The 13,546-nt window shown below is 27.8% G+C and overlaps 2 protein-coding genes across 3 annotated transcripts in view; one reads left to right on the plus strand and one right to left on the minus strand.

Annotated features, from left to right (window-relative positions):
* LOC129612544 (glycosyltransferase-like protein gnt13) overlaps window positions 1-13,546 on the plus strand; it is a 230,932-nt gene that overhangs the window by 91,733 nt on the left and 125,653 nt on the right. The gene's annotated exons all lie outside the window — the stretch shown is intronic.
* LOC129612525 (uncharacterized) overlaps window positions 9,627-13,546 on the minus strand; it is a 33,877-nt gene continuing 29,957 nt past the window's right edge. The window contains exons 6-7 of the mRNA XM_055526179.1: window positions 10,031-10,301; window positions 9,627-9,892 (exon numbers count right to left, since the gene is read on the minus strand). Coding sequence (XP_055382154.1) covers window positions 9,627-9,892; window positions 10,031-10,301 — 537 coding nt within the window. The remainder of the gene's footprint in view (window positions 9,893-10,030; window positions 10,302-13,546) is intronic.

Here is a 13,546-nt window from a genome sequence, read left to right on the forward strand (position 1 = left end):
TGCGAACCATAATCACGTGTCGAATATAAATCATATGCCTATATGCAAGAAATTTCAACATCTGATGGCATGTTATAATTGTGATTGCATGAAGATTGTTGAAGATGAACATTTGAATAGCATATAATTACAAAATTTATAAAAATGCGAATAAAATTGCATTTATTACAACTTTTATTATGCAAATTTAAAGCACCATATTATGAATTTAACTAATAAAAATTTTTCTTCTATCGCTTTAAATTTTAATATCGTTTTATTATTAGAAAAATAAAAGCACATGCTAACAAATTCAAATTTTTTTTTTTTTTTTGTATGAAGATGTGTAATAATTCACAGATTTATAATAATTTTTATATTTTCATATACACATTTACACAAATATAGACGATAAAAAATGTCGATGAACATTCAGTTTTGTTAGTCATTTTTATCTAGAATAATCGCAATTGTCTAGCCTTTGTTCTAGGTCAGGCAGCACTTAATTTAAAAATTTTTATTATTATTTTGTTTTGTTATTATTATTTTTTTTTATAGTAGAATTATTTCACCTTCAATTGTATGCGGAAAAAAAAAATAATTGAATGCATTTTTATATTTTAAAAAAGAAAATTTTGCAATCATTAAGCTTTTAATTTTAATTGAATAGTTTTGGGTTCGCAAAAAAAAATCATTTCTAATTAAATAGCTAGATGAATTAGAAAGAAAATAAATAAATAAATTACAATTTTGTTTCTTATTGAATTATCGAAAAAAATAAGTGTGATAAGTAAGAAACGCCATTACGGAGCCAATACAGAGCTTGTTTGATTAAACTAAAATTTTGTTGTTCGATACATTTTTCTTATAGAGTGGTTAAGATACTCGTAATTCGGCGAAAGGTTTTAAATTTTTAAAATTTAACCCATTATTTTGTATATGAAACGCCTTATTTTTCGAAAATTTCTTATTGTTTCTTACAGATAAATATTGCCTCTTACAAATCTCTCAGATTAAGCTTAACCAGCAGTGTGTTATCAGCCATAACAATGACAAATGGGCGTAATGTCAATGTGAAAGTCCAATATTATGTCAATATTTAGTTGTTATTATTTGACATATTGATTTGTTCTTAACTTTCGATACCCTAAGATTTTTCATCTACGTCATGGTAATTAAGCGTCATTATTGAATAATTTATCTCTAGGATTTCGTAAAAGTTTTCAGTCTTGGGAGGCTGGCTTGGTCTTCCAACTCATATATTTCATTTACAGGAATTTTTTCTATGTCCCCACCTTTCTCTGTTAATTGGTTCCGTAATCTATATTGAGAACACTCAATTTACTTTTATTGCAACATTTTAGATTAATCATCGATCACCTACGTAACTGAAAAACAAATTATTTTTGTTCCAGCTGTTTCAAAGTAGAAGTGGAATCAAAATTCAGCTTTAGCTTCAACATGCAATTGTTTATACTTTGTTACTTATACTCTTGTATAACAATCCTGCCCCGTAAAATCCCCCTAATTAAGACTAAAGAAGAAAACAGTCGTTTCTAACTCAATTCAAAAATATTTTATGCCAGCAAATGACTCAAAACCTTTTTGTTTGTTCTTTATTTTGTTAAAATTTACTATTTTAATATTTTTGTATTTGCATTAATGGGTTGGTTTTTCTAATTATAAAATTTACAAGACATTTATAAAATTTACTTTTGTTAAAAATCTGTAAAATTAAACTTGTATGACTAAATTTAATTTATGAGCAAAATTTTTTAATACATTGTATGTGTACATAGTTTTACATTGCAGGTTAGTAGAACGAAATGCGTAATTTAGTTTTATAATATAGAAAACAAAACTATATTTATAAATATTTTAAAATACTCACGAATTTCATAAAATAAAAATGTCATATCGTAATATTTTTTTTATTTTTGCATAACAATTTCATTTTTTCAAGGCTAAAATAAAGTTGTAAACAATTTTTATTATTTTGGGCAATCTTATTTAACATGTGCTACGATTATAACATTGGAATGATTTAAGGATTTGTCTGTTATGCTTTTTTGAATTTAATATAAAGTTCAAATTAATAGGTCAAATCGGATTCATGAGACAAATTAAGCCTAGAAATAAGCTACACCAGCGACTTATTAGCGAAACTGCAAAAAAAAAATCGAAAAACTGCAAAAATCGAACAAAAACAATAGCTGAATCTAACTGGAACTCTTAGTAATTTGGTCGAAAATTAAAAAAAGCTGGAGTGTTTTGTAACTATAGAATACTAAAGTTAATAAAACAATTTTAATTAAAAAATATGGGCTTTTGTTCCCGTCAACACAATGAAAACGAATATCTACACGGGACACTGGCCGTTGGTAGAGCGGACTGGTTACGTGCGGCAGAGCTTGTGTAGCGTGCCTAGACGAGATATCGAAAATTAGCATCAGTGATTTATATAGATTCCTCAAGGAAATCGGGTGGTTTAGACAGGCCACCTATGATCGTATTCTTAATGATAGGCTGGTGATCACGGGGTAATAATAGGAAAATGGAAATTTGTGCTAATTGGTTTGCTGTGCACCTACTGCACTTGCAACGTCAACCAATTTGTAACAATATTAAGATTCGATTGCACATAATGAAAGAGTTTGGTGAATAGGTTTAAAATTTAGTTCCCAATCAATATTATTAGATTAGAAGAAGATCGTCCTTAAAATGTCTTGAAACATTATTTATATACGACCATATTTTATTTTATAGCTTTTGTTTTAACTTTTAATTACATATTTTAAATAAAAATTTTATATGACGAACAATAAATTTGTTGCAATTATCGTATGAGTGTAAAAATATTGTTATTATAACGCTTCCATACGATATAAAAATATTATTAGTTTTGAGGTAACGTCAATATTCAATAAATATTATTATTACACCAATTAATGCGTATATTTCTTAACAAAAGAAAAAACTATCTTGTAAAACAATGCGATCAGTAGGTGTGCATGTATGTGAATTTCGAACAATCAAAACGCAATATCGTAAAATTTACAAAGTTCCAAATTTTATTTTTAATATTTTTGCTAATCATCAAAAGTTTTCATATATAATTTCTATTATTCCAGCCGAATACGAAAGAATACATGCACCGTGCTTGTATGCAGCATGGAATCTAGGGCACCGAAATTCAAATTGTGTAATTATATGATGCAACAGATTTAGCATTCACATTATGTAACCACACTCTTTATTGCTAAAACGTTATTATATTCGCAAAATTTAAAAATCCATAAAAGTTGCATAAACTATTATTTAATTTTTATATAGTTTGACCCTATTTTAAAAAATTTTGTAATTTTTAAATTCTTTGAAATTTTGAGTTATTTACCGAATTGGAGTACTACTAACCGTGACCAGCTATACGTCTACATGAATAATAATTGATTTGTAAAATCGAATGAATTTTCTAATACGTGATATTTTAAAATATTTCTCTATCTTTCATTTTAATTTTTTTTCTTTGCATTAGAACTGCAATAAGTATGTGCCCATTATTGATTTCAAAGTGTTCATGAGTAACACCAAAAACATTGCTATAATAATGCCTTATTCCCTTGTTGGTAGGGTAGTAGCAATATCCATAGAAGCCATACTAATTGTATGAAACGATTAAAATCCAAACAAAATGCAGATGCGCTTGATCCAGAATGGAGGGCTTGCTGATCTGTATGTGACCCCGGAGGAACAGCAGTAGCGAAACCTGGCTTGGACTAACAAGCATATATAATAAAATAATATGAAATATCCAATAATACGAATACAAAGTGTGATACGAATATCTACCAAAATGTCGGGAGAGATCATTTCTGTCGGCGAAATTTTGACTAAATGTTCAAGACGTTCAGAAAAGTCGCTGGTGGGGATAAGAGAACACTTAGCAAAATTAATGAACCCGTTTAGCAAGAGCTCAAAAGTTGATTAACTCAAACGGAAACTGTAAATTTGAGGAGAACAACAAAACCTGCGAAGGTAATATAAAAAACCGGTTACATCGAGAAAGTAAACTAATAGTCGATTCATGTATGAGCAATTTGGAAAACTGTGGTAAAAGCTGAACAAACTCAAGACAGGAAAAGCCTAATAATTTTAGGTAATTACGACAGCAAAATAAAGTTTCAAATGGCACCGAGGATCACAAAGTTTGTGTTATTTTTTATGTGAACTCTTGAAACTAAAAGATACTTGCCGCTGGAACTGAAGAAACTCTAGTTTTTTTGTCAAGGCGATACCTTAAAAATGAGTCAAATAGGATTGGTTAATCGGCTATCCAGAACTTTTATGAGCCAATTCATATAGTCTATTTTAATTCTATAACATGAAAAAAAATTCGGTAATAGTAAAAAATCAGTATATTCCACTATGGAATTTCCATATTTATTTAAGAGATTTAAGTATTCGAGAATTTATACGTGCGCCTGATTATATGCAAAATTCAAAAATTTATCATAGATGTATTGCAAGCGAAATATGAATAATATGTAGTTATTGATTAGGTGGAATATGATTGAATAACAATTTAGTGGCAATACTTGAGTTGGATTTCGAAAATATTATTATGTTCAGTTATTGTTAAATTACCACATATTTAATTTAGTGAATCATTTCTAGCATAAAATTTCCGCATAGGATAATTTTAATAATGCAAAATTTTCGTGTTTAATACATTCTTATCGAAATACAATAAAGAAATTGCATCTAGCTAATTTTTTATTTAATTTTCCATAATATCTTCTTTTTTTTTTCTTTCTAAAATTTTAATCATATTATAAATTTTTTTTTTGTGATTTCCATATCCGATGATTAAAAAGATTTATACATTATAATTATTTTAATTTCCGCATACTTCATTAACTTAATAAACACGTTATTTACGATATAAATTTCTACTTATAAAAATGTTGTTTTGTTTTTCTCTTCAACAATATGTAAATAGAAATAAATTACCAGAGCTTATAAACAAAAAAAAAAATCAAAATGAAATGCTCATTTAATTGAATAAGCTGTCGATGAGTTTTTTTTTTTTTTTAGTAGATTTTCCACTTAGTTGAGTATTAAATTTTAAAGCTTTTGTTGTATATTATAACAATATGGATATTAATAGTTATGAGAAAACCAAAGCACGAACACTATAAATACATAGTCAACAAGCGTTAAAATCGAACTTAATATATAAGTAAACAACAAACACAACAACACAAACAAAATTTATACAAAACAAAAAAATTAAAGAAAAACCAAAAATAAAAAAAAAACTGTAAACAATTTAGCGAGCATGATGACCTTCTGTAATTACTATGTTTTTAAACATAAAAAAAATAACAGAGTGAGAGAGAGAAAAAAAAAATTAAATTAAATAATCACTAAAATAATATTTTTGCAGGTAGTACAAACATACATTCTAACACATAAAAAAATGCAATGTATACACGAAACTATTTTAAAACAAGCTTTTCCGATAACATAAAATCGATTATGAATATGAAATACGATCGTAATATCGATTTCTCGTGTGCAATACCTTTTAAAAAATTTTAATATCAAAATTATTTTAAGTAACTGTAAATAATTAGATACAGGCTGGTATGAAAATTGTACAATAATTTACACAGAGTTGCCGTTTTATGCCATTTCTAATATGAAAACCACACTACACTTAGATTGCACTTTCATCAAATCACTACACATAAAATTTTCGTTTATTTTTTGTTGTGCGCACCATTCTCAGAATAAGTTTTCTTTAAATTTCATGCCATGAGAATGACAATGACAGTTCAAAGCTCATAACTTTTACATACTTTTCAAATTTTTACCATTTTCATACAGCAATTTCTTGTAGTTCTCTTGAACTTTTCTACTTAACTTGATTAAAATATTTATGTATTATCTATTTTTCCACTTAGTTGGCAAAAGGTTACAAATGTTAGACAATTACATGTATACTAAAAATAAAATAGCAAAAAAAAAGGAATAATTAATAGTTATTATAGTCTAGCAAAAAAAAAAAATTAACAATTTAAGGAAACAACTAATTATTCACGAATATTGCATGATAACCATAGTAGTAACATCTGCTACAATGTTAAAGAAGATATTTTTTAAAATTTTGCATGCGTTTTTTCTGCATACATAATAGTTTACTGATGCTCAATATTTTGTGATGATGACATTTAACATATATGATAAAAAAAAACCTGACTTTCTCTTCTTTAGAGGATTTCTGTTTGATTGAAATGTGTGAGCGTTGCTATCTATATAAGGATTTAGATTTAAGTTGAGCTATTAAATTATTATTAGATTTCAATTTTAAATAATTATACTAAAATCGTTGCATAAAATCGTTATAGGATCAATTAAAATGAACTCAGTTATAATTTATATGAGAATTCTGGAGAAAACGTAAGCTTAAATAAGAACTTTGTTTAATATTAAACTAAAATTTTCAGAAAATCATAGTGAGCTCAGTTGAGAATTTTTGTGCAAATAAAGTCACTCTGTTTTGAGTCTGCTTGAATTAAATAACTAAGAAGAAAAACGGGGTACAAAAATAATTATATCTTTGGGACTGGGTCTTTCTGTGCATAAGAAACCGTGTCGCTGTTTTGCACCATTCTTACTGCTAATGAAGTCCTTGGAATAGGGCAAACTAGACTTTTCATTGATAATATCTCTATATGGTAGACTAATTGTCCTTTAAAAATTTAATAGAAAGCATGCCTGCGTGGTAGTATTTTATCACCGGCTTCTGCCGATTTATATATACAATAGAAAAAAATTCTTTGGGTACTTCTGCAATTGTCTAGGAAGTGACTCCGTATTAATAACTGACGCTTTAAGATTCGAATATGTACGATTAATCTTTGTCTGAATCAATGATTTTGATATATAGCAGATGTCTCGTAATTTCGTCACGTATATTACAATAAATCTTCAGGAATTTTGCTCAATATTTTGGGATTCGATATGTTCGTTGACTTGCATCTCTGTTAAACCATAATTAATATTAAAACGAATATGTCTCAGAATAAGATTGTCGTTTACCGATAGTTTTTTCACAAGACTGATATTGGCTGATACCTCTCAAAACTTACTATATAAATTCTAATTATTCATATCTATAATTAATTGGATAGAGTATTAAAATATTTCTTACATAAAACCAATTTTTTTTAATCAATTAATTTTATTAAAAAAATTTAATTTTCTTTTTCTTTCATTTCAGGTATGTTTTAAAAATTTTTAAAAATGATTCATTTCATAATTCGTAAGTATCACATTTGTAATCTTCTAAATTTAGACTGATAATTTTCCTATAATGTTTATGACATTTAGACATTTAGTCATAGTTAATGTAAATTATATGTTTAACCTATTTTACAAGCAAACTTCCTCTAAAATTCTATAAAAAACAAAAAAGAAATTTTTTCTATTTTTCAATTTTAATTATTAGCCATTTTTATTTTTTAGTTTTAACAAGTTTTTTGTTTTCTATAATTGATGCCAAAAATTTTATGTAACGGAGACCATAATATTTGATGACTTTTATGTATATAATTTTGTGTATATAAGAGGCTCTGGCAAAGAAGAAATGTTCTCTTAATGGTTCGTAGTTTTATTTTAACAGCAAAACTGGACAATAGGTTTTTATGAGCTATAGATAGCGTTGCGATATTTTTGCTTCAAATTTCAAACCAAATTTCAATTTTTATAACTTTTAAGAAAAAAAAGCGTTGTCCGACGTTTTTTCTAAGAATTAGAGGTCTCTTAAATTTAAAATTTCATCTCCTTTTAAAATTCTCACAAAATTAATAAACAAATGAGCATAGCAATTTTATGTGTTTTGCAGAATTCTATTAAGTACAGGAATAAATTAAGATCCAGTTTCATTGGTTATATGAATAATAACGAGTTATTAGAGCGGCCTCTAGCCAGTAATTCAAAGCACATAATATGAAATCATATATATGAAAAATTTTGCAATTTTTTTTCTTTAATAGAATTCTAAACTATATCTCATTCGGTCAAAATTCCTGAGACCTATTACGAGCGCTATATACTATATTCAACAATTATTATATCGAAAATCTTTATTATATACGCGCGTTATTTACGTATTTAACATTTAGAATACATATATTTCACATTTTTGAATTAAACGAATTTAATATGCTTAAAATGCATCTGTTTTGGCATGAATTGAAAAACACATAAATATTTCAAATACATTTAATTAAATATATATATATAGATGTATTTGTGTGTATGTAGTAAATTATTTATAAGAAGAAAAATTAAAATGTCTGGTAATGCGTCTGATGCAAATAAAAAATATTGTGTGCAATATTCTAAATAAATTTCACAGGAAAGTGAAAATGTAATATGTATATATGTATGTATACATTTGAAATGAATGAAAATTTGTTTTTGTTATTTATTATAATTATTTTCAAAATACTTAATGAAAAACTATTATTAATTGCTGTGTATAACACTTATGTATATCTATTAACGAACACACTATGATCTAAATAAAGGGCAGAAAGTTAAGAAATTATTGGGAATATTTTTTTTGTATATCAGACGATTGCTTAGTATAAGCATTTAGTATAGCAAAATAAATGTCATTTGGCCTACAAGAGTAGCTATCAGTAAATAGAACTTAAGGCGCCATAATTTATAGATGGAAAGGGAAGAGAAAGTAAAAGAGGAAGGAAAAAATAATAATTTTAGTAGTAATAATTTAAAATTATAATATGCAAAATGTTATAAATTAAAACCAAACAACCAAAAACCGAACTGATAGTATAAAGAAATAAATTGTCACATAAATTAAGCAAGGTCAATGCGTAAATTTGACCCTAAGCATCGTAAAAAGAACCATCGAATATAAGTTAATTTCGAGTAGCATATGCGTTATTGGCTCATGCATCACATAGTCCGTACTATAAAACGGAACATTGAAAAGCTCGACCGACCTAATGTAACTGGGACTCTCTCTGTTATAAATTCGACCCAATAAGACAGGGGTAACTAAGTTACCTGTAATAAGTTGATGAATGAAAACTTTAACAGAAACCACCCCACGATAACGAAGGGACCCGAAGCGAAGGGGGCAATCTGAAGGCATCCGACCAATCCATATCACGAAGAGCTAAACGAAGGAAACGCCTTCGCATTATTTAGACTGTGCATATCAATGTAATGTTAAGGTCGATTCATATGAATATTACGAAAAAGAGATCAGATCTGATATGCGTACTCTAAAATAGGCCTCACGAAAGCAACACAAATATGTTTCACTCAAAACAATTCTCAGATTATTGGGAGTATATTTTAATAATTGAACGCTAAATATCACAGTAGCAGTAGTAGGGATTTGACATTCATTTTACACTTAAAAATTGAAAATCATTTACTAGAATGAATATGCCTAGCTCTTAACTTCTTCTTCTTCTTTGGCTCTACAGCTCCTGGTAAGCTTTGGCCTTCTTTACTATTTGCCTCCATATTTCTCGATCTTTAGCCTCTGTTTTCCAGTTTCTGACTTGAAGTTTAATGGTGTCATTTTTAACATTGTCTTCCCATCACGTTCTTGGCCTTCCTCTGTTGCGATTAAATGTAGGTCTGCTTTGTAAAATTCTATATTGTGGCAAATTTTCATTCATTCGCGCAACATGTCCTGTCCACCTTAAACGTTGCGATTTACTAAAACGTATTATGTCTTCATTTTTAATAAGATCATTAATTTCGTTTTTATTTCTACGTCTATATTCTCCGTTTTCTAATCTTATTGCACCAAATATTTTCCTCAGTATTTTTCGTTCGAAGATTCTTAGATGGTTTTCCTCCGCTGCATTCAATGTCCATATTTCGTATCGCATGTTACAACAGGACGAATTAGAGTTTTATATACATATTTGTATCTTAACATTTCTTTTTAAAAGTCTTGATTTTATAAGTTTTCTTTTCGCAAAATAACACCTGGTACCTGCTTTAATTCGGTCCTGTATACATGTTTTTATGCTATTATCATTGGATAAAACAACACCGAGATATTTAAAACTTTCCACTCCTTGGAATAAATAGTCCTGTATTAGTATATCTTGTGGTTGTCTTCGTCTTGCATTTCTGGACATTTTCAAAAATTTAGTTTTATTTTCATTAATCTTAAGACCTACTCTTTTTACTTCCATGTTTAGCATTAAAAAGGCTTCTTTCATATCGCAACATCTTCTCGCAGCTATTGCAGTAGCTCTTAACTACTATTACAATTACTAATATTGTACTATTAGAATATTTAATGTTTAAAATGTTAAACACATTCAAAAGGAACGCATATAATATACAATATTTAAGCTTCATTTATTTGTGTTTATCATTTCAGGTGTTATAACCGGTTTTCAATTTATAAAAGATTTGAAAATTTCCAAAACACATTAAAATTACAAAATATTAGATAATGAGAAATTTAAGATTGAGTAAAAATATATGTGCTTTTTTAATAATGGTGAACAATCTGTTAAACAAATCTATACCAATAGTGTTAATTAAAATCTGGGAAATGAATTTTAAATATGCAAATTTTTTTTTTTGTTTATTAATAAAATTCTACTTTTACTGTAATATTTTTGGAATTCCACACAAAAAAAGAAGTTAATTCTTCCGTTATTTCATCATCAAAAACTGTTTTAATCAAATCATTTAGTTTTTTTTTCTCGTACAGCTGTTTTCTTTCTTCTTTTATGACTTATAACTTCCTTATATGCATATTTTGACAAAATTTAAAAAAAAACAATCATACATACAAAAATATTTTCTTCATTCAGCTGTAAATATTTTAAAAATATTATCAAATATTTTATAATATTTTGAAAATTGAAAATAAATCAAAAGAAAAAAATAAAAAATCTGTTCAAATCAAAAAACAAAAAATTACCTGTTGTACAACTGTTATACAAATTTGATTGTAAACTCGAAATGCAGACCAGATAATATTTTTACCGACCGTATTGTGTAAACAATAGGTAGGTTATGTGATGGCAACAAATTTTGCATATCGAGTTTTCGGTGGGAACGTACTTCTCCATAGTAGGGAAGTGTAAATAAACTATTTTTAGCAACCTGTCGGTCTGTCGGTCTGTCGGTCTGTCGGTCTGTCGGTCTGTCGGTCTGTCGGTCTGTCGGTCTGTCGGTCTGTCGGTCTGTCGGTCTGTCCGTCTGTCGGTCTGTGTGTGCACGCGTGTATCTCAAGTTCGGCTGAACCGATTTTGATGAAATTTTATATGTAAGTTTGTTTCCACCATGGCACGGATCGATCAACTTTTGGTATATATCAGGCCTCGGGAACTGCACTTTTTAGCGGGCCTGTTTTACATTTTTGAACATTTTGAAGAAAATATTCAACCGATTTACTTGAAATTTTATATATAAGCTCAGCTCGACCGTCCGCAAAAATTCGTATGTTTTGGAAAAAATCAGGCATCGGCAACTAGACGTTTACTACGGGCCAAATATACATTTTTGTGTATATAAAGAGAAATAATCAACCGATTTCATTGAAATTTAATATATGAACTCCTCGTGTTAAAACAATGAACATATAAATTTTTTGGAAAGATCAGGGCTCGAAAACGGATTTGCGGGCCGATTTTACATTTGTCATCATTTTGAAGAAAGTATTCAACCGATTTACTTGAAATTTCATATATAAGCTTTGCTCGACCGTACGCAAAAATTCCTAACTTTTGGAAGAAATCAGGCATCAGCAACTGGGTGTTTACTACGGGCCAAATATACATTTTTGTGTATATAAAGAGAAATAATCAACCGATTTCATTGAAATTTAATATATGAATTCCCCGTATTAAAACAATGAACATGTAGATTTTTTGGAAAGATCAGGCATCGGCAACTAGACGTTTACTACGGGCCAAACATACACTTTTGTGTATATAAAGAGAAATAATCAACCGATTTCATTGAAATTTAATATATGAATTCCTCATATGAAAGCAATGAACATATAACTTTTTTGGAAAGATCAGGGCTCGAGAACTGATTTGCGGGCCGATTTTACATTTTTCACCATATCCACAGAACAAATTGATGGAATTTCTTGAAATTTGATATTTGAGTTCTGGTTGTTACCGAAACTAACTGGCGAGCATTTCAGGGAATTCGGGTAGCACAAAGCGAAACTCTACTAAGAGCCAAATTTACATTTTCCTAAGTATGTTAACTATAAGCTTACTAATGTCCTAAAAATTGGAAAGAAGTATTTAACAGACATTTTTATAATATTCTGTAACACTTTCATTTAACTAGACAATACACAATGCGGTCGGTTATGTGCTGACCACATCAGATTTTTTATTTACAAATTGTAAATTAGGTAGTCTATAAGTCTAATTTGAGCTTTAATCTATCATAAATAATATCAGACAACAAATGTAAAAGAATAATTATTTAAGTAAACAAAAAAGAAAAAATGACACAACACAATAGACAGATTCTTATTTATATTAGCAATTATAAGATTAATAATTATACTTAAATAAATGACGTATATTTGTCATTCATGTAAATTTCGTAATTTTAACAATATTATCTAACAATTCCAATTGTATTCAAAAAGTGTTAGTACTGCAATTTGCAAATATATTAATATAATTTATTTTACTTAGTTTTAAAACTCTAGGGCCAGAATTTTATATCTATTAAAATATGACGTTCTGAAAATCGATTCGATTTCCTTTAAATTTTGTTAGGCATCTCAATTGATGCGTAACGCGTACTGGTTGTGTGTCAAAGTGTTCTCATTTTAAATCAAATGTCCTAAATGAACTACGCGCTTACGTAACATATTAGAGTTGTCAATTTTGACATCGCGAATAAGACGTCACAGTTGGGGCTTATTCATCGAACTTTATTTTATATTATTCGATGAATAAGCCCCAATTAGTATATTTACTTGATACTCAAGATAACTCCCATTACTATACTTGCAAATAAGATTTGAATAACATATTAATTGTGTAGCAAACGGAAACGTTAAGTTAGTATACCTTTCCTAGTTTTAATATTTTAATTTACTCAAGAACTATATACACATGTACATATGCAGACACAATTAGATAGCGGTAAAAATTTTATATATAACGCTGACTAATTTATAAAAAAAAAATAAAATTACCATATTACTATTAAAATAATAATTTTTATTTGTATAAATTTAATGTTAATTTAAACATTTACCTGTCTAGCTTTTGTCAAACCGTCCACCAACGTATTTCTAACCTATATTTAAATTTTTATTTATATAATATAATTTTCTACCTATTTTTAACTATATTAAATGTTTTAAGAAGTAAAATAATACACATTAAGGTTTTAATTTTCCAAATCATTTACATTCTATAGAATTTATTTGAAAAAAAAAATTTTAATCTGACATTTTTATGTGATATTATGTCATTAACTAGACATATCAAAATACCTTGATGGG

This window comes from Condylostylus longicornis, unplaced genomic scaffold, assembly GCF_029603195.1.
Source record: "Condylostylus longicornis isolate FDR11 unplaced genomic scaffold, ASM2960319v2 ptg000074l, whole genome shotgun sequence".
Taxonomy (NCBI): domain Eukaryota; kingdom Metazoa; phylum Arthropoda; class Insecta; order Diptera; family Dolichopodidae; genus Condylostylus; species Condylostylus longicornis.